The 23,337-nt window shown below is 39.6% G+C and overlaps 3 protein-coding genes across 10 annotated transcripts in view; 1 reads left to right on the forward strand and 2 right to left on the reverse strand.

The window, feature by feature from the left end:
* Nucleotides 1–122: 122 nt before the first annotated feature.
* On the reverse strand, nt 123–9,426 carry LOC120416435 (STAM-binding protein-like). The gene is made up of 4 exons (XM_039578189.2): nt 9,254–9,426; nt 8,128–9,181; nt 508–610; nt 123–439 (listed from the first exon to the last, which is right to left on the reverse strand). Exons 2-4 carry the CDS (start codon nt 9,168–9,170, stop codon nt 380–382), a joined length of 1,206 nt encoding a protein of 401 aa, XP_039434123.1. The 5' UTR covers nt 9,171–9,181; nt 9,254–9,426; the 3' UTR covers nt 123–379.
* Nucleotides 9,427–14,965: 5,539 nt separating this feature from the next.
* On the forward strand, nt 14,966–17,249 carry LOC120416436 (nitric oxide-associated protein 1). The gene is made up of 2 exons (XM_039578190.2): nt 14,966–15,845; nt 15,906–17,249. The coding sequence occupies exons 1-2, from the start codon at nt 15,075–15,077 to the stop codon at nt 17,196–17,198; spliced, it is 2,064 nt and encodes a 687-aa protein (XP_039434124.1). The 5' UTR covers nt 14,966–15,074; the 3' UTR covers nt 17,199–17,249.
* Nucleotides 17,250–20,354: 3,105 nt separating this feature from the next.
* The window catches only part of LOC120416385 (AMP deaminase 2), a 63,240-nt gene continuing 60,257 nt past the window's right edge, over nt 20,355–23,337 (reverse strand). For all 8 annotated transcript variants that reach the window (XM_039578123.2, XM_039578122.2, XM_039578121.2 and 5 more), the window contains 2 exons: nt 21,132–21,265; nt 20,355–21,078 (listed from right to left, as the gene is read on the reverse strand). In XM_039578123.2, coding sequence (XP_039434057.1) covers nt 20,782–21,078; nt 21,132–21,265 — 431 coding nt within the window. In that variant the 3' untranslated portion in view covers nt 20,355–20,781. The remainder of the gene's footprint in view (nt 21,079–21,131; nt 21,266–23,337) is intronic.

The raw sequence follows: 23,337 nt of genomic DNA on the forward strand, positions 1-23,337 counted from the left end.
GAACAACAGACAACAAATTCGATCACTCTCATCTTCAAAGCAACACACTCACGCACGTTCCAGAATCTTTATAGCTGTTTGGGGTTTCATTTCTTTTAATTTTCGCTCAAAGCACTTTGAAATCAGCATAAAGTAAGACAAAATAAATACATTTCCGAGTTGGTCGTAACCACGATAAAACATCTTTTCTAAGCTAAGTTTTAAACGTTGCTCACAATAATCTTCTTAGTAAATATATAGTGTTATATCATTAGGAATTTGTAAATAGAAACAGCAGTCTCTATGCCTATCGCGCCTAAAATTATGCGTCTTCTTCTCGAACGAATTTCAACCCTTTTTTTTTTCGTTGACTTTGCTGAACAAACTCTCTGCACGGCAATTATCGCAAATCCACCACTTCGATGCTGACCTTGTCCTCAAGCGTGATGTGCAGTGCCTCCTGTTGAATTGTTTTATAGAAAAATTTTGCATGTGAAAATTATTTTGCCATGTTTTTCTTCCGGTTACCATAAATAAGGGCGGATCCTTCGGGTGGGGATGAAAGCCCGACTGTCGACACTGGGAGATGTAGTCCAGCCCGTAGCTGGGCGTTAGGCAGAAGAAGCCGGTCCTGATTTGAATAGAGGAAAATGAAAATTTGTTGTTTGTTTTTATATTTTGGAACTGCATTAATCTCAACTTAAATTTGGTAAAAAAAAACAAATTTATTTCAATCACAAAGTTGAATAATTCGAGTTAAAAAAAATATCAAGTTTTATTAAGTAACGTACTGTCCCTCGTTACTTAATAAAACTTGCTTTGTGTTAGTCAATCGCGATCATTAGAGTACCCGACGCAAAAACAGCATGGAAACAAACAAAAGTGCTCGGATCGAACTCAACATTTTTCTGAGGGGTCCTTGGCCGAAATAATTAAACCCGTATTTTTTTGTTTGGCCATTAGGGTGACCTACGCTGTGTTAGGGTGGTCTGAAAAATTGCCATTTTCGTCGATTTTTGCAAAAACCACTTTTTTCGAAAAATCTTAACTCCTCGCCATTTCAAACGATTTCAATTGTCTTATATGCAAATGAAAGGTGATAAATTGGCCTTTCAAATAAAAATAGTGAGAAGTTCCAAAAATAAAGCCTAACATATGAAAAGGGCATATGAAACTTTAAATTGCCGTTTTGACGGTGTCTGGACCAAAGAGCCTATGGCTGGACATATTTTTATCGGATTCCCCGGACATTTTTACGTAACATACTAAAAAATGGTAGGAGTTCATTAACAGGATTCCGAGATATGATTTTTTGAAAATAATATCCGTGTTTTTCGACGCGTCGCGCGCAAAAACGGGAAAATGACGTAATCGGCAAAAAAATCAACTTTTTTCACTATAACTGCGATAACTTAAAAATTTCAGCGATGACCTGTAGGGGAGTGTGGGGTAATTTGGACACCCTACGGAAATTGCTCTGCCACGGGCTGTACGGATATTTTAAAGGAACGATCGCCAAGCTGCGACAACCGTTCTGCTAAGGAAAAAAAACAGATAAAAATGGAGAAGAGATAGACGCGAAACCAACGACGAAGAAAGGAATGTGGATGACACCAGAGGATTATAGAGACCATATTTGATGGGAAAATGTCATTCATTTCGATAAATTTTGATGAAAAACCCATTTTTATCGCAAAAATTAAAAGGTGTCCAAATTACCCCCACATTTTTGTGTGGGAGTAATATGAACACCTCTATGGGGTAATTTGGACATGCCTTGTGGGGTAATATGACACCTTATGTGGGGTAATTTGGACACATGTTGAAGAATAAGTTAAACATTTGATTGTTTAAGCATGTTTTATATCCTTCAACCTGGTTTTGTAACTGCTTTATATTTTTAAGTGTGTTTTTGCTCACAATATTTCTTCAAAGGTTTAAATAATGAGTTTGTGATAGAACTATTATTCAATAAGAAGATAACAAATAGTTTAGTGTAGTATACATAATTTAATCATTCATTCTGAAATGATTTAAACATTGATTCTGGATTAGATACAATTATAGTTTTAAGTGATTAAGGTATGGTTTAGATTTATCTAAACTTATCTTTATACAGAACTAATCATCCTGAAACTATCATTTTTCTAATTTAACATTCCGTACCCCTTCAAATTTAAATATTATTATAACCAGCATAGAAGTTAGAAATGTCAAATTAATTTAAAACAATCACCATTAGAGTCTAGTTGAACGCCAAATGTGCAGTAATCAGATTTTCATCCATTCGAATATTGGCCCACCTGTGTGGATCAATCGGACCGCGCACTGGACTCACAATCCAGAGGTCACCGGTTCGAATCCCGCGGCGGGCGCTCTAAAATTCTTTGTGTAAATATGGGTATTCGGCGCCGTCGCTCCGTGCCTGACTTTCATACACTTAGGAGCCCAGGGCGGCGAAGTCCTTGTAGATAAAAAAGGAAGACACTAGTGGTTGGTACTAGCAATGGTGGCCGACAGCTATAAAGTCAACTTCGTTTTTTTCGTTCGTTTCGAATATTGAAATAAATTTATCTTAAATAAAAAATGGGGTTTTGAGAATGTTCTCCTTGCTCACATTCCTTTTTGAGTGTTTTGACATTTAAAATCTCTCTAAATTTATCTTAATCCCTTAAAAAAACTCAACCAACCATGAAAGTTACTTCAGGTATGTCCAAATTACCCCACAAGCCATGTCCAAATTACCCCCATAGCTTGTTCTATCAAAAATTGGAATTTTTGATGATAAAAATGGATAAAATGCACAATATTTATACGTACATATCTCAGGCAGGGACAAACTTAAAATGCGTTTTTCTCAGCTTGCTGTTTTTGCAAATGGGACATTTATGCGAACATGGGCAGTTAAGTTTTCGCGAAAAAACTGGATTTCCTCCTGATTTTTAGAACAAAGTACTGTTTGTTCTAGACTTTTCTGAAAGAGCACACGATTTTGAACTAAATCTGCATCAATAACTCATAAGCGATGAAAATGCATATGGGGCATTTATGCGATCAGAGGCAGAATAGCTTTGTTTAAAAATAAATTTTTCTAGAATATTACATTTAATTTTATGAATTAAAAAAAATTAATCAATTTAAAAAAAAATCAATGCAAAACATAATTTAAAAAAAAAACAAAAAAAAATTCCAAGCATCGTATGGGCGAATCAATAAAAAGGAATAAAAATATCTTCTATTTTTATTCTTCTTTTAATTTTTTTAACCAAATATGCTGTTTTATTATAATTAAACAAGTTTCATCATGAAAAGCGCTTGATTTTGCATAATCTTTAATCTTTAATTGATTTTGACGGAATTTGGTCATGAAGCCTTAGAAAAATTGTTATTTTTTAATTTTGAAAGTTTTTTTTTTCTTATTTCTAATTTAATACCGAAATGAAATCCAATGCCTAATCAGCTAAATATTTTACGAATCCGGGAAAGTTCTTGCTCTAACAATCAAATTAATACTAGATAATATCAAATTATGCAGGCTTAGAAAATATCAAAAGTGCAAATAAGTTTTAGCCAAATTCATCACGTTGAGCATTCAATTCTGTGCATTTATCTGAAAAATAAATTAAGAACATACAAAAGCCTTGCTCTAACAATCAAATTAATACTAGATAATATCAAATTATGCAGGCTTAGAAAATATCAAAAGTGCAAATAAGTTTTAGCCAAATTCATCACGTTGAGCATTCAATTCTGTGCATTTATCTGAAAAATAAATTAAGAACATACAAAAGCCTGCTATCATTATCGATTTTATGAAATCTGAGAAAATGTTCAGTTAACTTATTTAATTCCTACAATATTTTTTTAATTCACATACCAAAAATTAATTTGAAAAAAAAAAAAACATGAACAATTGTGTTTGTAATTTTAACTATCACATTTACTGCCGTTCTACGCATAATTGTCCCATGTTCAAAAAAGTGCAACTGAGAAAAACGCGATTGAAATTTTTCGACCGATTTCTGTGTTTCTACGCATAATTGACCCGTGGGTTCCTATTCGCCCTATGTGTCCCTAATCGACCCAGTTAGCAGTTTATCACCCTTATTAGTGATTCTTTTGCTATACAACAGGTAAACAAGACATAATGCTTAGTAAAACTAATGATTCCGTGTAAGAAAATACTTGGAGGGACAATTATGCGTAGAAGTTCAACGATGGGACAAACAGACTTGGTGTTGTTTTTAATGAGTTTCCGAACAAAGTACCAGATTTTATGTGTTTTTCTTAAAGTACACATCAGACTAAACTCAAAAATGTCATAAAGTCAAAATCGTCCAAAACTGACATGGGACAATTATGCGTAGAACGGCAGTTTAGGTCTCCAATTGCAATTATACAATCAAAACTAATTGAAGCAATCATTGAAAAATAACATAAATTTGCTCATTTGCTCTTTTTCAAAAAAAAATATGAAAATGCTATTTTTTGAGAATGGTGTGATTTTAAGGATTTTTTATTGGATTTTTATAAATTATTTGAAAAATAAAACTTAAAACGAAAAGATTCGTTTCAAAACCATATTCTTGGCGGTCTCTATGTCAAGATTTCTGATCTAAACTTTCGAATAACTTTAATCTATGAATTTGGAGAAAATTGCTATCAATTTTACAAAATTGCGTTGATTTCTGCTCGAAAATTCTTTGCGATCAGTTGTGTAATGAAATGTTATTTAATTTTGTTTAGAAAATCATTCGCTTTTGTAGAAATTTCAAAGAAAAGTAATAAACTGAAAATATGGGTCTAAAAACATTTTAGTGGTGCTCAAATATTGGCATTAATGCTATTGAGAGCCTGTCAATGTAAATTGATGAGAAAGTTGCAATAGACCTCCCAATAAAAAAACTCAACATTTCATAAAATTGCTTCGCTTTAACCTGCCATTTTTTATCCAAAGTTAAGTACTTTAAACAGTACACCGTGGGACAATTTTGACAAATTTGGCATTTATAAGCATTGAAATATTTTAAAATGCATTTTCATTTCTCAAAAACAAATTCAGTACCGTCATCAGGGGTGAGATTGGGTCATTCAGTATTTATGTATGACCCAATGTCACCGCTGATGACGGTACTAAAACTTATTAAAAATTCAATTAATTATATTTATAAACTAAAAACTAAACACACGTTCAAAAATCATTCCTCCTTGGAACGGTTTTTTCAAAAGTTCGGAGTTTCAACAAGAACCGCAGTTCTTTTTTTGTGAGCCATAGTTCGTTCGCTCTTTTTAGTGAACCGGCTCTTTGAGCGGCTCGCTCTTTTTTTGCCCACTTCCAATATCTAGGTTAATATCATTCGGGAAAATGGAAATTAGAGGTTATGACATTCGGGAAAATTTAATTTTTGGGGACATAACCATTCGGGATTATGTCAATTCGGGAAAAAGACAGTTCGTTAAAATGCCCATTCAGGTAAATGAGTAATTCTCGCTGAAAGTGGACCACTATTTACACAAGGTGCTCAAAAATCAAAATCAATGTACTTTTCCAATAGCCCCCACCAAGTTATGAATGAAACCATGTTTGGTTGGTTAAATTTGTCCTCACCTCGGCGCCACGAAGCTAACACATTTTTTTAAATTGGTAATTTTGTGACTTAGACGCGTCCACAAAATTGCTCATAACTTTGCAAAACTTCAACGAACCCTTGATGTTTAGGGGTGTTTTGGAAAGGAAATGAGCAGAGCTTTCGATTGCACTTGTCAGAAAAATACTGTTCCATACATTTTTTAGCCACAAAACACCAATGTATTTTGAAAAGTCATTTTTGAAGGCCGGCGCCCCGCTTTATCGAAAAACTGACAAATCCATTCGAAAGCTGAGACGATTTCACATAAAGGACCAATAAATCTAAGGTGTATGTTCCTCCTATCTTTTTTAATCTAATTTTGATTCTGCGAGCGCAGCGCTCCGTTCGCATTTCGGGTACCCAAAATGTTGCAATTTGCTTGCCCCATTTTAAGGTTTTGTCAAAAAATATAGGTGCTCACTTTTTAAATGATAGTTTATTGTCCAAGGATCAAAATGCACTTTCGATAATTGACCAATATTTATGTTTTTGGGTTCTTCTAGGCAATTTAATGTCGAAAAATTGTTTTTTTTACTTTTTTTTTGTAAAATGCTCACTTACAATTCGGTGGACTTTTTTCAGTAGAACTAATAAATGTAGCATGTAGGAAATTTCACCACGGAAATTTTTCTCTAAATTAAAACGTAATTTTGATACTCCGGGCCAAGATATTTTAGTTTAAGTGAGAAAAAAAGTGCCAATTTTACAAAGCACGGCCTATTATTTACATGCGGCATATGTTTTGGAGGCCAGAGTATGGTTTCTTATAGTTATTTTGGTCGCTCAATTCGGATCTGGAATCAAATTTCAGATTAACAGTTAAATTTGGAACCACGCCCAAAAGTTATATGCGGTAATATGCTGTAGTTTTAATCGCTAGTGAATTCAGTAATATTTCATCTTTCGCTCACCTTTAATTGATATTTTACTTACGGATTTTTTTATGGAGATTGTTTTTTTCAACTTCTGATTGTTTTGAGAGTCCTCGTGGCGCGGTGGTTAGCGGCGTCGGCTGCCGATCCCTAAGTGGCTATGGGGAATACACGCAAATAATGTTTGAGCGTGGCTAAAATATCACTGTTCACTACTTATCTAAATTTTGATTCCAGATCCGAATTCAGCGACCAAAATAACTATAAGAAACCATACTCTGGCCTCCAAAACATATGCCGCATGTAAATAATAGACCGTGCTTGTTAATTCTGAGAAATTTGTAAAATTGGCACTTTTTTCTCACTTAAACTAAAATATCTTGGCCCGGAGTATCAAAATTACGTTTTAATTTAGAGAAAAATTTCCGTGGTGAAATTTCCTACATGCTACATTCATTATTTCTACTGAAAAAAAGTCCACCCAATTGTAAGTGAGCATTTTACAAAAAAAAAGTAAAAAAAACAATTTTTCGACATTAAATTGCCTAGAAGAACCCAAAAACATAAATATTGGTCAATTATCGAAAGTGCATTTTGATCCTTGGACAATAAACTATCATTTAAAAAGTGAGCACCTATATTTTTTGACAAAACCTTAAAATGGGGCAAGCAAATTGCAACATTTTGGGTACCCGAAATGCGAACGGAGCGCTGCGCTCGCAGAATCAAAATTAGATTAAAAAAGATAGGAGGAACATACACCTTAGATTTATTGGTCCTTTATGTGAAATCGTCTCAGCTTTCGAATGGATTTGTCAGTTTTTCGATAAAGCGGGGCGCCGGCCTTCAAAAATGACTTTTCAAAATACATTGGTGTTTTGTGGCTAAAAAATGTATGGAACAGTATTTTTCTGACAAGTGCATTCGAAAGCTCTGCTCATTTTCTTTCCAAAACACCCCTAAACATCAAGGGTTCGTTGAAGTTTTGCAAAGTTATGAGCAATTTTGTGGACGCGTCTAAGTCACAAAATTACCAATTTAAAAAAATGTGTTAGCTTCGTGGCGCCGAGGTGAGGACAAATTTAACCAACCAAACATGGTTTCATTCATAACTTGGTGGGGGCTATTGGAAAAGTACATTGATTTTGATTTTTGAGCACCTTGTGTATATAGTGGTCCACTTTCAGCGAGAATTACTCAAATGACATTCGGGGCTATGGAATTTTCTGGTAAATTATTTTCGGGGAAATGATTTTTGCAGATGCGATTCGGGAATGTGGGATTCGAGGATAAGGGATAAATCCTTAATTTTAAACTAAACATTTAATTTCATTCAATTATTCATCAAAATTCTTATGTTCAATTCAATTCAATTAGTGTTTATTAGAATTTAACAGTTCTGCTCCAGGATGTTACATTTGCAATTCAGAGATTTGGAGAACCTTTCAACTGAGATCAATTCAAAAGCCTTTACAGGGAGGGTACATGTTTCTAAGTTTAGATTTTGCTAGCTGCGTGCTCTTTTAGGGAAAATAAATTTTGAGAAAAAAACCCTAGATCTAAAATTCTTATGTTAGAACGAATTATTTGTGATATTTTTTTAATTCTCAGAAAAATAAAATAATGTTATAATTCTCAATACTCACTCCTGATACTTTGGCGAGCACACGATCGCAATCGCCTCCTCCAGCATCATCTGGTACGAGCAGTGCGTGTGCAAATCCACCGACGAGAGGAACGCCGTCTGACTTGGGTGGGTGTGAATCCACCCGAGCGTAATCAGGTTTTGCTGGTCCTGATAGTTGAAGATGTCCTCCTCGCACATTGTCGTGCAACTATCCGCCGTTCCCTTCTGCTTCGGCACAATCACGTGCGTAATGACGAGTTTATTTTGGGCAAGTTTCCCGGCGAGAATGCCGCAGGTTTCGACGTTTGTCGCCGTGTTGCGCGCCGCCAGCTGGAGGAACTTGGCCATCGTGTTGGTTGGTACCGTCACAGAGCGGAGCGTTCCGGCGGCCAGCACCGACGTGGGCGACGGTTTAAGGGTGCGATCGAAGGCCGGTTTGGCGTCCGGCAGGAGCAGACCAGCGGCGGAGCGACTCGGGTCCGACGGGAAGTCGTTCGGGTAGAGAACCCGATCGAGCATCCCAGAGTCGACGAGCATCGAAGATGGTGGGGCAGAAGGTTCGGGTATCTTCGCCGGCGTCGGTGTCACAATCGTCCCGGCCTTTGCCCGTTCCCGTTCCTCGCGCAACCGCTTCTCCTCCCGCTCCCGTTCCGCCTTCCGCTTGGCCTCCAAAAACTGCTGATACTCGCGCCGGAACTTTTCCAGCAGTCTTTCCTTCAACTTTTCCGCCACCGGAAACACTTCCTTCAGCTTCTTCACGTTTTGCTGCTTCAAGTCCGCCGGAACGGCCTTGAACTCCGGGTGGCCCTTAATCTTCTCCACGAACAGTGTGATGAACTTCATGTACAAAATGTACGCCGATTCGACGTTGCCTTCCGCGAGGTAAACCGCCGCCATCCGGACCATTTCCAGCCCGGAACGGTAGTACCGCTTGATCGGAATGTTTCCGTCCACCTCGACACTGTTCGAGAGGGCGGCCAACTGGCGGATCCGCTCCTGTGGTTCCACCGTACCCATCTGAGCCGATTCCGCCGCCGACGAGAGGTCCACCCGGAAGGACATTCCCCGAGGTTCTGAAAAAAAAACACTCAACTCGTTAACCAATTCACAACGAAACGCAAAAGAAAAACTGAATTTTCGATCACCTGCAATTGATTTTCACCGATTTCACTTCCAAACGATTTTGTGTTCAATATTTATAACACTGCTGCAAGTTTTTCCTATTTTTTTTTTCTCTTCCTCGGCTTAGCAGAGCAGAAACTGCAACCAACTCTGTTGCTCCAAGTTTTTTTTCCTCCTCGTCCTCCCAACTTGGGGTGATTCATGAAAGTTGACGAATGGAAAACACGAAAACTGTCAGCGCAGCGAAGAAGAGCGAGAGCAAAACAAAATCTAAATAAAAATAAAACCGAAAGAGAAAAACATCGCACACGCTGAAATGAAGGGGAGAGGTTTGGTTGATTGTTAATCTAAAACTGTGTTTTTTTTGCAAGATTTTTTTAAAACGACAAATCTGAAGCAACATTTTAAAGGGGCGATACGACATTGCTCGTACGGCTTTTCTTCCCATTTAACACTACAACGTCCAACGCATGTCCAACTTACACGGACGCCCAAGCCTCCCAAAAAGGTTGGAACGGCAACTTCAACTCGGTGGTTCTCGCGCATAACTCAATCAATCGGGACGATTCTTGTTTCCAGTGATTTGTAACAATGTCTTGATGATTTTAAAATTTTACAGAACTTGATTTGAACAAATCTGTAATTTCTGCGACCGAAAACACCGTTCCAACTTTTTTTAAACGACTGCGTCCGCGGATTTTTTGGTGTATTTTTTTTTACACGAAAAAAAAAGTTAGAACCATGTTTTTGACCGCAAATTTACAGATTTAATCAAATTGAGTTCTGCAAAGTTTAAGGATCATCTAGACATCCTAACCAGAAACTAAAAAAAAAAGAATTGGGTCCTAAAATTAAGCTTAAATTTGTGATATTATTATTCACAACGATAGCGTTTTTTTTCTGAATACAATGACCCTTTGAACGACCGCAAGGGCAGAGAGAAGGGAAAGGATTTGAATAATGGATTTTTAATTTATTTTTTAAAACTTAACTTCACGGCCCTTCTTCTGTAATTCTGTAATTCTGTAATTTCGGAATACATTCGTCCGGCTTCAGCTGAAGATTCATGCTGTCCCATGTTGCATGTTCGAGTGTAGACCTACGGAAAACCTTGCCGCGAGGAGAGGTGAGTGAGAAGTACACGAACCACCTACGACATAATTCCTCGGGCGGCCCAGGTCAACTCGAAGTTACCCCAGGCACCCCCAGTGCAGGACACATTGGGGGTAGAAAGTGGATAGAATTTTCAGTGAATACAATAGTCATGACAATATAGGTTCATATAATCCTTATTTCTTGATCTTACCTTTTGACACTATCAAACCTAGCAATATTAATATTGCATCTTACCATACCCTTTTGGTAGTGTCAACTTCAAACCTTCATCCATTGTACAATTAACGCAGAATTTCCACTATATCCTTCATGCGGAATCGTCGTCTACTTTCTTCGCCTTAACCACGGAGCGATATTGTTCTCACATTTTTTGAGCTTCAACGACCGATTGTTATTCACGCACTTATAAAAATACTTGTTCTGTTTCGCGGCTTTGTGAAAAATACACGTGTGTTGGCTGATACAATGACTTTTTCGGTCATCGTATGCTCGCAAGGTACATGAAAGAGAAAAAGAGAGAAAAAATGGGATAAGTACAATGTAAAATAAAATCGAACATTGAATAACAGACTAACACAGAAAGAAAGAATAAAGAAACCTTCAGAACTACCAACTTGTAACGAGAAGCTTACTAGAAAACAACTGAAGTTGTGAAATATGGGACAAGACAAACAAACTTGAATAGCTAACATATATAATAAAACAGTTTGAACGTACCTTTAATCATATTAACAGTTATGCCCAAATTTCTTACCAAATTATTTTCAGCAGTTACATTTCTACAATAATGTATTGCGATTCCAAGTTAGAATAATTGAGTAGTTAAAGTTTATGGGTTAAGAGACAAGTTATAGCAATAGCAAAATAAATAGATGTATAGATTTTACTAAATTTTATCTTAAAAGAATAGGAAAAATCTAGCTTGTTTTTGAAAATAGCCAATGCACCAAGAGCAAACATACAGCATGTCACGTTCACACCATATGGAGTAAATGTGATAAACTATATGTCCACATTCGGGGCACCACCTTTTTCAGAATATAGGAAATGATAGAAGGAAGACCCCATTCTGTATGGTGGAAGATTTCTGCAACACCTTGGACTCGGACCAGACATTTTGTCTGAAATAAGAGAGAAAGACAAATATTAAAATTGTGGTATTATCACTAAATCCTATCATCCTTTCACCCCCCAAGACATGGTCTATCCTTCGTGCCTTCGTGTCTTGGGTGATGGCGAATTCTACCTTCTTCAATGATCTTCGGACCACCTCCAACTAGAATTCACAACAGGACCTCCCTCGACTCCAGTTTACAACATGACAGCGACGAGAACACAGCCGAATGGGAGTTGACAGTATCAAATGCATGCTATACCCTTTGCTTTGCTGGATACATACTAATAGCAAAGGGCGAGAGTCCTGTGACTCTCAGCAATCATGAATACTGCCCATTTGCCACAACTTCACGGCCCTTCTTGACAGAAAAGGTCCTACTTGACAGCTCGTTCTAAGGGGACCATAGTTGATCCACCGAAAAAAATTGTCTTGTCAATATTTTTTTGTATTAAAATGAAAAAAAAAGTGATCAGAAATGGTTTTAATCGTGATTGATTGATTGATTTTTTATTCGGTAGGAAAAGCCACCAAAGCAGTAGCACCAAAAACCTACATCGTTTTAATACAATATACAATAAATTTTAGTGTTTACAATTAACTTTTAAATATCCGGTCAAACTCCATTGGTTTCCACCTGTGAAGGAGTTTGGTTGATCCTGGCAAGAGAAATCTGAAATGATATAAAAAAAGTGCATAGATTATGGCGATAAAGGCAAAATTATAGAATAAAGATAATTGTGTCGGAAAACTAACTTTTTAAACTGAGTTTTAGAAGGAAGCAAAAGTGAAAAAAGAAAGAAAAAAAGAAAAAAAAAAAGATTGGAAAACAAAATAATCTACTATGCAGCAAGAAAATCAAAGGATTTAAGGATATGTTCAATAACAGTGGGTTCATTCAAAAAAGAGAGCAATTTGTTTTTAAATATTGATACGCTTTGACAATCACCAAATTTATTCCAAAAATAATTAAATAATTGAGCACCTTTGAAAGATATGCATCTTTCGCCGGCTAATGTTGAAAAACATAAAAATTTACATAGGGCTTTAGGACCCAATTGTCCCGATTGCTTGAGTTATGTCTGAGAACCAGCGAGTTGATTTCACCGTTCCAACTTTTTTGAGGGCTTGGGAGTTGGAATGTTAAACACGTGTAGTAGAGGTATCCACACATTAGAGTGTGTTGGATTGTTTACAAATTTGGATCAGCTGTTATACCACGTGCTTGAAATTCAGCCAATCACAGCCTTTGTGGGGGTAGATAAATTGAAACGTCAAGATCAGCTGCTAGGACTTCAGCCAATTAACCAAATCTAAACTATCTAAACCAAAACAATACATTGAATACGAATACTAATTCAGAATCATAGTGTGCGTAAGAGAAACCGTGGAGATCTCTATGAAAGGCAGTAAGAGCAATGTCATACCCGAGGTCATACCGGCTTTTTCAAAATTGCTCCAGGAATAAAAAAAATAGTTATCGAGCCAAAGGGCAATTCACTTCTGATACTGCACCAATATGAAGCCAATATTGGAGTCGATACGGCATGCAACCTAGGAATACTGCGCGAGTATTATGCGCGTATGATATCCACGCTGATATTTGGGTAGATATAACCTCATATGAGACGAATATGGGGTCTATATCGTCAATACGGTATGCAGACAATGAGAATATTATGTGCGTATGATACGCGTATGCAGTATACGTGAAAGTGATTAACCCCTAGTATCGAGCTAATGTTTGTATAACGACCCCTTTATTCGTGAAAACATCAATTCTATTCCAAAACTAAAAAATCTTGTTTCTTTGCTTTCAATTCACCCCTTTCATGTATTTTACTTTTTCATGAAAATTGAAGTAAATTCAGGTAAAATGGCAAGGACAGACACGAATCCTGTTCTTTCATCATGGCTAGTGAAATATATCGGATTCTGTTTAACATAATTTGGCATGATTTTACAATTAATATAACGTAGTTCTACATCTAGCTTGTCTTAACTTACTGTCCATTCATTTCCATCGGTTGGATTCGTATTGGTGGTGGTTTGTTGACCAATCTGATGTACTTTTTGTGGTCCTTTTTTGTAACAGTGTTCTGAAATTTTCAGTAAATGAAAACTTGCTAAAATTTCAGTAAAATTTCAGTGGTAAAATCTGACAGCTCCATACAAATTTCAACTGAAGTTCAGCGAAAAACTAACTGAACATTTTAGTAGTGCTGTTTTCAGTAAATATTAACTGAAAACGATCATCAGAATTTGCTGTGTAGTTACTCATTGTCTGCCACGGTGGAAGGGGGTTGGGTAAGGCAGGCAAGGTTATAGGGCTGTTAATTTTTAAGTTTCCATTGTTTTCAGTTTTGCTTTCCTGATCCAATTATGTGCTGCTGTTTTTTGTTTGTTTCTTTTTTTTTTTGTAGTGTTACATTTTGGTCCTGAGTGCTGTTTTATTTTCGAGGACAGTGGCGGCATTTCTTGGTTTGGTTGCTGTAATCACATCTCTGTGCTGTAATGTCGTGTCGATCATCTTGTTTTTATGGTATCTTTGGAAATAGCCACGAATCCGCTTTGTAAATGCGTCCCGATACTTTTCATGGGTCATGGGAAAAAAATACTTTTATTGTCGCCGCGGCACTAAACCGAATTGAGCAGGTTTAACTCTCGCGACGATTTTCTGTCGCGAAATATCTGTCAAGCATGTTTATGTGATTTTTAATCAGTGTGTTTGCTTTTTTTGTTTTGACGGCTTCGGATGTTGAGAAAAACGTGGCTGATCTTTTCTGATTTGCCGAGGAAATGGAAAATTATTGTTTAAAATCTTGGTATTTACTTCTGCTACCACTAGAACTGTTTCAATTGGGGTAATTTTTGAAGGTCAGTCGGTTTTCAGCTTCAGAAAAAGACGCAGAATGGAAAAAAAAGTCTTGGATAAGTTGCTCGGCCCGAAGCGCTCCACTAATTTGAAAATCAAAAGCGCCGTAATTGTCCTCTCCAGGTTAGACATCATGAAATGGTCCATCTGGTTGATCGAATCCACGCTCATAGAACGATTTCCGGTAGATCTTCGTGATCGATTCCGTGCTCCGTGTAAGTCGCGGCGCGAGTCTTTTCGCAGCTCAACTGGCGACATTTCAGTTTGGTGCCGCGGCGAAATTTTGTTTTGGTTTTGCGTGTGACATTTGAGATACACTCAGAAAAGATCAACAGAAAATTGCTTCGCGAGATGAAAAGCACTCGCGCTGTTATTTCGATTTATTTCAAAAACCACAATACTTATTTCCAAAAGAAATCTCCACTTTCAAAAAATTTAAGATTAAAAAAACTGCTCCAGGATTTTTTTTTCATAAGTGTATCTCAAAATTGAGTTCGCTTTTTGGAAAAAATGTTCTGAGATTATCTCAGAATGTAACCAGCTCTTCAATAAACGTGTAATATTTACAAACCTGTGCGATGTTATTTCCAATCCGTCATTCCCGCACGCGTGCGGCGAATGAATAGATCAAAACAAAACTCATTTGAAAACAGTTCGATCGTGTGCTCGCGATTTTCCCGACTAGAATTTACGCAATATTTTAAATTTAATTTTGATAGTTACATTTCAAAGTTAGAAAATGTTTCGCAACGCGCTCCGGAGTGCCACCCACGTCCGGTTCAACCGTTCACTCCTCGCCGGAACGCGACGTTGCTGCACCGTTGACGCCAAAAAGTTCGAACCGCCAAAGTTGGACCGTTCCGCCGAAGACCGGTTCGAGGAGGTGCAGGAAAAGATCCTTTACAGTTCGGTGGTCGAAGCCGGCACGCTCCGGTTGGGCTACCAGCGGAATAAAATTGTGGAATCTAAAATGGCCAAGGCGAAACGTGCGGCGTTCGCGGCACAGGCCAAGGCCGAGCCATTTCCGGTCGCGCTGAAGCATCTCTACGGGGAGAGTTTGGAGGATGATGACGTAAAGGGTGAGGAGTTGGAGGATCTGGATGGGGTTCGGGATTACTTACCGTACGAGCGGTTGGTGAGGAGGGTTGAACGAACCGAGGAAAACGTGCCCACGAGTGGTGAATGGATGACGGATTACGAGTTTTACGAGGAGGATGAGGGGGATGATCGGTCTTCGTTTTACGGGACGCCGGATCCGAGCGAACCGGTTTCGAGTGTGGCGTGCGGTGGGTGTGGGGCGTTCTTGCAGTGCGCGGAACCGAGCATTCCCGGGTATTTGCCAAGTCAGCTGTTCAAGGGAAAGCACAAGAAGCAACTTCAGAGTACGATTTGTCAGCGGTGCCACTTCTTGAAGAACTACAACACGGCCATCAACGTGACCGTGTCGCCGGAGGATTACGTGCAGATGATTTCGTCGATTCGGGACAAGCGAGCGCTGGTGCTGTTGATGGTAATTTAGTCAGACTTTAATTGTTTAAATTAATTTTAATTCTAAATCTCAACCTTGCAGGTCGACCTCCTGGACTTCCCTTGCTCGATCTGGCCCGGCCTGTCGGACATCCTCGGCCCGAAGCGCTCCATCATCGTCGTCGGCAACAAGGTGGACCTGCTCCCGCGGGACAGTCCCGGCTATCTGGACACCATCCGGGACACGTTGACACGGGCCATCGTCAGCTCTGGCTTCGAGCGGAACAACATCCGGCACGTCGCCCTGGTTTCCGCCGCGACCGGCTTCGGCGTTGAAGAGTTGATCACGAAGCTGCACAACGTTTGGGGAAGTCGCGGGGACGTCTATCTGGTCGGGTGCACGAACGTGGGGAAGAGTACGCTGTTCAACGCACTGCTAGCGTCGGATTTGTGCAAGGTTCAGGCGACGGATTTGGTCCAGCGAGCGACGGCCTGTCCGTGGCCGGGGACGACGCTGCGGATGTTGAAGTTCCCCATTTTGCGGCCGTCGGATTATCGACTGTTTTTGCGGACGAAGCGACTCCAATCAGAACGGGTTAAGCAGATCGAGGAGGAAAAGCTACGAAAGCAACAGGCTCGCCAGACCGGTTCTACCAAGTTCGCAACCCTGATTGGCCACATCGGACAGACATTCCTAAAGGAAAAGGACCCCGCCAAGGAAGGCTTCTCCGTGTCCCAACGAGGTTCCGCCCAAAGCCCGATCCTAACCCTGAACGAAAAGTCCGACACGTACGTCAACAGCAAGTGGTGCTACGACACCCCAGGAGTCATACAACCGGACCAAATCACGAACCTCCTCACCACCGACGAACTCCTGCAAACCCTCCCCAAGCAGATGATCCGCCCACGAGCCTACCTCCTCAAACCCGGCCTCTCTCTCTTCCTGGCAGGCCTCGGCCGCCTCGACTACCTCGAAGGCCCCCCCTCAACCCGCGTCCTCCTCTACTCCTCCACCTCCCTCCCAACCCTTATCTGCGAAACAACCTCCGCCACCCAAATCTACGCAAACCTCCTCGGAACCGAGTTCCTCCAAATCCCCGGACCCGACCCCGACCGCCTGTCCCGGTGGCCCGCCCTCAAACCCTCCCCGGACATCCTCCTGACCGGCGTCCAGGAGAAGCACATCTCTGTCGCGGACATTCTCCTCTCCTCCGGGGGATGGATTGCGGTGAATCTTCCCCCCGGGGAGGAGGCTGCTTTCAGGGCGTGGACGCCGGAAGCGCGCGGCATCTACGTGAGACAGCCGGCGCTGTTGCCGCACGGGATGAGCCTGAGGGGGAAGCGGATACGCGGCACGTTGGCGTATAGGATCGGGGATGGGTTTGTGAAGCGGTGAGGTGAAGTGGATCAGTAGCTTTAGGTGGATGTTGTTGAAATAGAAATATGATCGTGACTACAAACTGATTAGTGATCCGAAAAGTCCTTAAATCAATAATTTATGCTATTGGAACGCGTCGACGAACGTACAGATACAAACTCAGAAGCATGGGCAGAAGCCAATAGAAAAGCAAGCCACCGATTGGAGACTCGGCTCTTGGAACTGCAGGTCTTTGAATTTCTTGGGTTTCGAATTCGCCTTGACGAATGAATTGCAAACTCGCAACTTCGATGTTGTGACACTGCAGGAGATGTGCTTAGAGGAGGAGCAGGTTCTGGACTGGCCAGATCAGCAGACCAATTTCACAAGAAGCTGGGAACTGGGTTTATCATGCGGGTAGAAGGCTTCACGGCGTTCAGCGAGCGGATGTGTAAGTTGAGAATAAGAGGCCGTTTCTTCAACTAATGGATCCTGGACATTGCCAGACCAACGGATTTAAACGCAAATCGACCACGTTCTGATCGACGGCCGATTCTTCTCGGACGTAACAAACGTGCGCTCCTTTCGCGGTGCGAATATTGACTCGGACCACTACCTAGTTGGAGTTGACATGCGCTCAAAGCTGTCGATGGTGTTCAACCAACGCCGAAGCCGGTGAGCTCCTCCGTTCAACACCGCATGTCTGAGAACGGTGATGTGGCCCACAGTTATGCGACACAGCTGGAAGCGAATCAGCCAGGTGAGGAGGAACTTGGCGCAGCATCGCTCGAGTGGTGCAATCCGAGTCAGTCGGAATGATTGGTACGACGACGAGTGCTAACGCATTACCGCCGTGAAAAAGGCAGCTTACGACAAGAAGCTGCACAAAGCGACGAGAGGGAACGTGAACCGGTTCCGAAAAGGCTTCGTGCCACGAGCCGCTGGAAACCTGATCGTAAACAAGAGCGAGGAGTTGGAAAGGTGGAAACAGTACTTCAACGAGCACCTCAACGAAGATAAAGCGAACGGAGACGGCGTTGGAGTCAACCTTGGAGCGCCCGCAGCTGATGAACAGTTCCCGGTGCCTGCTCTAGAGACGGTGAAGAGGGAGATCAGGAAAGCTGAAGAACAACAGAGCTGCCGGCAAGGATCGGTTACCCGGTGAGCTCTTCAAATATGGAGGAGAGAAACTTGCGAGGGCGCTTCACTGTGTGATCTCCACGATATGAGAGGAGGAGAAGCTACCGGAGGAAAGGATGGACACCCGTGTGCCTGATCTACAAAAAGGGTGATAAGCTGGACTGCCCTAACTACTGCGGCATCACGCTTATCAACCCGGCCTACAAAATCCTTTCCCAGATCCTCTGCCGTCAGTTGTCACCCCATGCAAGGAGGTTCGCGGCCAAATATGTTTTCTCCGACAGATCCTCGAGAAATATCACACATCACATCTTCATCGATTTCAAGGCCGCCTATGATACAGTCCTATAATTGGTCGCAGTGGTATTATGGCTCGACAAAAAAAATGATACAGTCAACCGCGAGCAGCTATGGCAAATCATGCACGAGAACGGTTTCCCGGACAAACTGACTCGACTGATCAAGGCTACCTTGGATCGTGTGATGTGTCACGTGCGAGTGTTACGACAAGGTGACGGCTTATCCAATGCGCTGTTTGGATTGGCCACGAATACGACGAAAACAAAGTACATGAGAAGGAGTGGCTCAAGGGACAAGTCACTGATTACACCGGTAGACCTCTATGGCCATGAGACCTGGACGCTGCGGCAATAGGACGAACGAGCCCTTGGGATTTCGAACGGAAGGTACTGCAAACGATCTACGGTGGAGTACGTACAGCTCAGAACAAGTGACGAAGGCACATGAACCACGAACGAATGAAAACACCTATATTTCAACGAGCACATTGATTACACCATTCGGAATGCAGCACGGGATTTTGGCACCTTGTGTAGGATTAATCGTTAGATCTCCAAAGAAAAATCATGCGGCTTATCATTAAATCGAGTAGCAATGAATCGAGTACAACACTTTTATTTTGTGTGCGCCCTGGGGCCTCCTGCGGGCGCTATACATATCTTTTTCATAAAGGCGCAGCACAAATCGGCAACTTGGCAAATTTGCAAAATGCAAAGTTTCTCTTGGGTCCTGCTGAGGGTGCCAAATTGTTTAAGGAAGGCGCACTACTAACCTCGACTAACGTAGAGCTCAGCGCTGCATTACTGGACGGAAGCCATTGTATGCGGAAGGGATAGCCATGGGCATGAGACTATACTAGCTGACGATCTCAGACTGCAGAACTGGAAAAAGGCATTCAAAAGGGACGACTATTGCGCCCTCCACATTTATTAAACTGAAACAGTTGCTTTTCTCCATACATTTTGACGATTTTTCCCATACAAACTTCAAGCGATTAGAGGGAGGGGTTCCCGTAGTCAGAACAAGCTCAAATTTGGAATTTAGACTAGTGATGGGTCAATCTTTGATTTCAGCCCCGAGAAAGTCCGGATTTGGACCACCCTTGTATTCGTATGGGATCTCTGATTGAGGAGAAATGACTACCTCCAGAGATAAAAGGAAGTTCATACACGGAAGTAGGGTTCAGATTACAGGCAACTCTCAAAACACGAACCAAGAATTGGGTACTAAAGCTCTTTGTCAATTTTTATGTACAACGGTAAAAAACACGATTAAAAACCATTTCTGATCACTTTTTTTCATTTAAATGCATTTTTTTTGACAAGACAAATTTTTTTCGATGGATCAACTATGGTCCCCTTGGAACGAGCTGTCAAGTAGGAGCTTTTCTGTCAAGAAGGACCGCAAGGATAATTTTTCAAAATTGATTTAAAAATCCATTTTAAACTCTTTATGGTCGTACAAAGGGTCATTGTACGCAGAAAAATAAGCTTTATCGCTGTAAACAATAATATCAGCAATCTAAGCTTCATTTTAGGACCCAATTATCTGAAGATATCTGCTTGTAAATTTCGGCATGCTACAAAAAACTGTGATCCATCCTCTCAATTTTACACATTTTTTACCCAAAAGTTGTAGATTGCGAATGCGATGAGCTAGATCAGCTGACAACGAAACCAGCAAAGAGTTTTTCGGATAATGCTTTGCGTATAAAGAGAACAACATTTTTTGAAAGATATTGTGTCAAACGAGTGATTGAAATATCTATATTTTTATTTGTTACACCCAATCGTGTAGTACAGAGAATGTTTTATGTTGCTCACTTTGCCACTTTCACACTACTGCGCCTGAAACCAGCTACAAACACGTTGTTGTAGATTTATAGATGCTCCTATTAGATATATAGTAAACATTTAATGGTCCAAGTGGTACACAATGGTTTTAGACATGGTTTTCATTTTGATGAAGGTGTTTTCAAATCTTCTACAATAAATAGTTGGTACATAAAAAAAACAAAAATCAACATCAATGCCTTCACTTTTGAACTTGTCTAATAGAACAGCCTGTTTTCTGATTTCCACCAATTTTGGAATCACTTTCTTCGAAAACCAACATGCAACATATAATAAGTGGGTTTGTGTGTTTGAAAGATTCTCAGTTTCCGTGCGCCTCAACAAAAAATCTACGGACTCCCCACTCCGGCCGCTGCCAACGTCTTCTCGCTGTGCACCTTGAAGATGTTGGACAGCTCGTCCACCAGCGACTCGTACCGGAACGCCACCCGGATGTCCGGCACGTTCGTCCGCGTGATGTCGTTTCCGGCGACGCCCTCGCGCGTGTAGTTCGGTCCCAGCCAGTGCTGCTTCATTTTGTGCGGGAAGCCGCTCATCAGCACGCTGTTCCGGGCCAGCTCGCACATGTCACAGGAGCTGAGCTTCCAGACCTGGGCCGCGATGCTGTACTCCTCCATCAGGGGTTCCTGGCGATTTTGAAATTAGAATCATTTTTTTTATGAAAACAAAGTAAAGTTACCTTGGTGTAGTGGAATTGAAGGGGGTCATCCGTGGAAAGGGACACCACCAGTCCCCTGGCCAGATACTCCGGGAATGGGTTGCGGTCGTAGTTCAGGAAGAGCGAATTGTTGGACAGCGGAGACATGGCGATACCTGTAGGAAATTGAAAAGAATGGTTAGAACAAATTTGTTGTAATTGCTTCAGAATTTTGTTCTCAGATTACTTAGAATTTCAGGCGTTCAATCTTAAGTCATAAATCCCGAGTTGAAACTAAACCAACAAACAGAATTACTAACATTGTTTCCCATTTCCCCTAGCCGGTAAAATAGGGGAACAGCATCTAATTCCAGCGCGCCTTTAATGTTGCCATATCAGCACTTTGACATTCAATTACAGCTCATTAAAAGCGTTTTCAACTGAAATCGAGTGATAAATAGCTCAATAAGCAGTGAGCAAGCAAGTTTCTATCAAAAGTTTTGCAAAATCAGTTGTTTAAACAGTGAAAATCAGCTAATTGGATGGAGTTAGGAGCGAGTGCTTAACCTGCCAAACCTACGAGAATTTCCCCAAGTGTTTTTTGCCCTGATCTGTAAAATATGGTTCATTGCATTTTCGGAATTTCACACAAATAGTGTTTAGTTTTGGCAACCGATGCAAATCAACCAAACAACTAATGAGCAACTGTACCAAAAATTAGCAAATTTATTGGAAATTAAATTTTCGTTTTTTTTATGACATTTTGCATCACTAGTTCATACAATTTTGACAGTTGTCCATACAAAAAGGCTACAGAGCGGATTCATTAATTCGAATTTCGCTGCATCGAATGTCAAAATTCTCAGATGAGAATCAAATGAAAACGAACAAGATCTAATTTTTTGTGTAGATGTTGCATCCATCTAAAAGTTATTGTTTGTATTGAAAGTGACTTTTTTGTCGTAGAACTAAAATAGAAAATATTATTTCCTGAATATAGTTTCTTTTTATTGATTTCAAATTAAAATTTTGCAAATACTTAAACAAAAAAACATATTTTTTCATTTTTATTTTTTTGATTGAAAACTAAATTTTCATTCATTTTGCTGTTAAAAGTGTCTTAAAAAACTTTTCGAAAATGTCTGAAGTATAAAATATTTTAGAAATTTTAAAAATTTACAAAGATTGTCAAACCTGATGGATAAAAACAAACTCAAAATTTTCATAGCAATTTGTCCTTAATAATTTAAAAAAAAATATCAACAAAAACCTGATTTTTGATATTCCACCAAATGTTTTACAGCTTAAATTGTATAATATTAATATTTTAAAGGTCATAAGGCCCCCCCTTAAAAGTTGGTCCGAAAAATCAGGGGGCAAAATAAATTTTTAGGGTGTTAGGGTTAATTTAAAAATCTTTTGTATTTTTGAAAGTGTTCGATGTTTAGTATCGCAAATAGATTTTTTTTGCTATAATTTTTGTTTTCGTCAAATCTTTCATTTTTTGAAAACTAATGATTGCAAAACAACTGAACTAGTGTAAAATGCATTTTAAAACACTTTTTCCATGCAAATGTTGAAACTATCGCTTGATATTTGAATGTATTTTTTTTATTTGGGGTACGGGGGGGGGGACCTCGACCCCAGCCAGAGCCGAGGGACAAAAACTTTTTAAAATATTTGCATAGGCGTAAATTGTTAACAAAAAACTGCTGATTTTTTTTTTCATAAATCAGATTTGAATATTTTTTTTACTTTGAAAATTTCTGAAACATTTGTTCTTGAGATATTTTAAACTGTTTATGAAAAATTCAACAGTAAAATCCCGGATGAACGAAGATGATTTGTTGATCATATAGAATTTTTTAATGACTATTTAGTAAAAATTCACCACTTGTGGAATTGTTCTTCCAAAAACATTTTATCAAATGGTGATTTTTTGTGAAATGGTGATGTAATTTTTTCTAATAGTTATTGATTTTGGTCGAAATTTTTGATGATATTTGACCATCTATTGACTATTTGATAAAGCAATTATAAAAAAAATAAGTAAAAATTGATATAAGGTTTTTTATCATGTTTTCTTGTTAATTTTAATGCGAATTTTGTGTTTAAAACACATATGGTTAGTGATTATTATTAATGATACTTTGTGAAATGGTGCTATTGACAAAATTTTACTAAGTATTTTTTTAAGAAAAATATATTTTTATAACTATCTTGGCCAGAGGAATTGAGCACACTAACA

This window comes from Culex pipiens, chromosome 1 (genome assembly GCF_016801865.2).
Source record: "Culex pipiens pallens isolate TS chromosome 1, TS_CPP_V2, whole genome shotgun sequence".
Classification (NCBI taxonomy): Eukaryota; Metazoa; Arthropoda; class Insecta; order Diptera; family Culicidae; genus Culex; species Culex pipiens.

Bases quoted from the DNA above. Each gene is read 5' to 3' on its own strand.
- LOC120416435 (XM_039578189.2), bottom strand. From the start codon at position 9,170: ATGTCCTTCCGGGTGGACCTCTCGTCGGCGGCGGAATCGGCTCAGATG. The intron at 611-8,127 runs GTGAGTATTGAG...TATTCAAATCAG, and splicing joins TGCTCGCCAAAGTATCAGGA to GACCGGCTTCTTCTGCCTAA. The intron at 440-507 runs GTAACCGGAAGA...ACAATTCAACAG, and splicing joins AGGATCCGCCCTTATTTATG to GAGGCACTGCACATCACGCT.
- LOC120416436 (XM_039578190.2), top strand. From the start codon at position 15,075: ATGTTTCGCAACGCGCTCCGGAGTGCCACCCACGTCCGGTTCAACCGT. The intron at 15,846-15,905 runs GTAATTTAGTCA...TCAACCTTGCAG, and splicing joins GAGCGCTGGTGCTGTTGATG to GTCGACCTCCTGGACTTCCC.